This window comes from Hyposmocoma kahamanoa, unplaced genomic scaffold (genome assembly GCF_003589595.1).
Source record: "Hyposmocoma kahamanoa isolate Upper Pololo Valley unplaced genomic scaffold, ASM358959v1 211, whole genome shotgun sequence".
NCBI lineage: Eukaryota > Metazoa > Arthropoda > Insecta > Lepidoptera > Cosmopterigidae > Hyposmocoma > Hyposmocoma kahamanoa.
Window position 1 is genome coordinate 80,842 of NW_020653732.1, and position 2,234 is coordinate 83,075.

At 35.4% G+C, this 2,234-nt stretch overlaps 1 protein-coding gene across 1 annotated transcript; it reads left to right on the forward strand.

Moving 5' to 3' along the window:
* Positions 1-6: 6 nt before the first annotated feature.
* Positions 7-1,610, forward strand: LOC113227611 (gastrula zinc finger protein XlCGF8.2DB-like). Its single transcript, XM_026460574.1, has one exon. The coding sequence runs from the start codon at positions 205-207 to the stop codon at positions 1,333-1,335; it is 1,131 nt and encodes a 376-aa protein (XP_026316359.1). The 5' UTR covers positions 7-204; the 3' UTR covers positions 1,336-1,610.
* The last annotated feature ends 624 nt before the right edge of the window (positions 1,611-2,234 follow it).

Sequence of the window (2,234 nt, forward strand, 5' to 3'; positions counted from 1 at the left end):
CAAACAAACGCTGGGAAACCAGTAAATAAAAACTGGAAAGAGTTTCGAGACACGAAATTAGAGATAAAAGTTGATCCTGATAATAATTTAGAGGTTATAACCACTATAGACCCTAATTCGTTACTAAACTTAGATAATATCTATTCATGCTCACAGACAGTAAAGATTGAGAGAATCAAGAATGAAGCTGACCAAGATAACACAATGGATGATGAAGGTTTTAATACTTCCGATAGCGATTTACCACTCTGTAGTAGCGTGAAAAAGAAGAAAATGAAGAAAAAACAAAAAATAAAATATGATTCAGAAATATCTACTGAGGATTTGCTAAAAAACGAAACGGAAGCAATACCAATAGATATATCAACGTTAACAACTACTTGGGATGAATATTCGTGTCGTTGTGCAAAGTGCGATGCATTGTTTAAAAATGTAACATCACTACGATTGCATTCTGTCCAAATTCATTCTTCGTGCTCAGTATTTAAATGTGCAGAATGTGGTAAAGTATTTGCCAATTACAAATCATTTATAAACCATGCTCGTAAACATAAAAAATGTCTCCGATATTGCTGCGAATACTGCAACAAACAATTTGCTTATATAAAAAAACATATAAATTCAAGTCACGGTGATATTTGCCTAAATACCTGCCAAAACTGTGGAGCAATGTTCGAAAATGAAGAACTGCTACAAGACCATCTAATTTTCTATGGTAAACGTTACAAAAAGACTCGACAAAGATCAAAAGAATACGATTTAAAATGTCAAGACTGCAATAAAGAGTTTAAATCACGTAGTAACCTGCAACAGCATCGTTTAGTGCACACAGAACGTAGCCGGGAGTTCTCCTGCCATGTCTGTGGCAAAATGTTTTTCACAAAAGGAACATTAGGCACACACATGAACACTCACGAAGACATGAAGCCGTTCAAATGCGAATTCTGTCCCATGGCGTTCCGTGCTCGTGGAAACCTACAATCTCATATTAGTCTGCACTCCGGCGCTAAACCGTTTGTATGTGAACAATGTGGTAAATCATTCCGCGTTAAGCGTCATCTGAAATCTCATTCTATAGTTCACACGGACTTAATGCCATATATATGTGAGTACTGTAATAAACCTTTCCGTTTCAAAACAAGACTTAATCTGCATTTAAGACAGCATACAGGAGCGAAGCCGTATACATGTGTATATTGCCATAGAGATTTCACAAATGGATCCAATTACAAGAAGCACATGAAAAGAAGACATAACATTGATACGTCCAGAAAGAGGTATAATGTTATCCACAATCAGAATATTGAGGGTGAGATTAGTTCTGTACAGAGTTAGGTTTAATATTTTAAATCAGGGTTCGAATTGATAATTATCATTGATAATGATCATGATAAATATAAAATTAATTGGAACAAGATGCCACTGCTAGCCAATGTACGGTACGTGTTTGTATCTGAGACGTATCTATCCAAATGTGTCAAATGTCAATCTCGAAAAGTCTTTGTCCCAAAGATTCTGCTTTGTGTTTATTTAAAATTAAAGAGACAAAACAATCAGCAAGGATAATTACTGAATATATGTATATCAGATTACTATCAAAGAAAATAAACACCTTGATAATTTCTAACCCTGTTTTATATACACCGGAATACAAAAACTACGTACTCAGGCATTTCAAACTTTAAACCCATATTAATAAATGAATCTCTAGCACAAAATCAAATGAATCTTAATTAGTGGGTGCACATTAATTCTAGGATCGGCAAGTCAGTCAAACATCAACTTGATTCATTTAAATCATAGGTTCACAAAACTTGTTGGCTCACCACCCACTTATAAAATAAATAAAATAAAATTTAGCCTTTATTCACTGATTACTTCTAAATTAATTCTAAGTTTAACCTAATGCTTACTTCTAACAGTAATAATTCTTAATTCTAACATCAGCATCGGTTCTGGTTCTAATCAGGTTGTCCTCTGACATGGGCCTCCTCCGCATTTCTCCATAAGCAACGGTCTTGTGCCGACCGGCGCCATTTTCGGGACAAATCGTCTTCCCACCGTTTTGTTCGCCTTCCTCTATACCTCTTTCCATCTCTTGGATACCAATGTATCACATGTTTGACCACTTTTCTTTTGTTGATCTTACCGTGTCTTTTGATTTTCGTTGTGACATATGTCACCTTGGTTGCCTTCCTAATTCTGGAGAGTCTCCATTGATCTCTCTAGCGTTT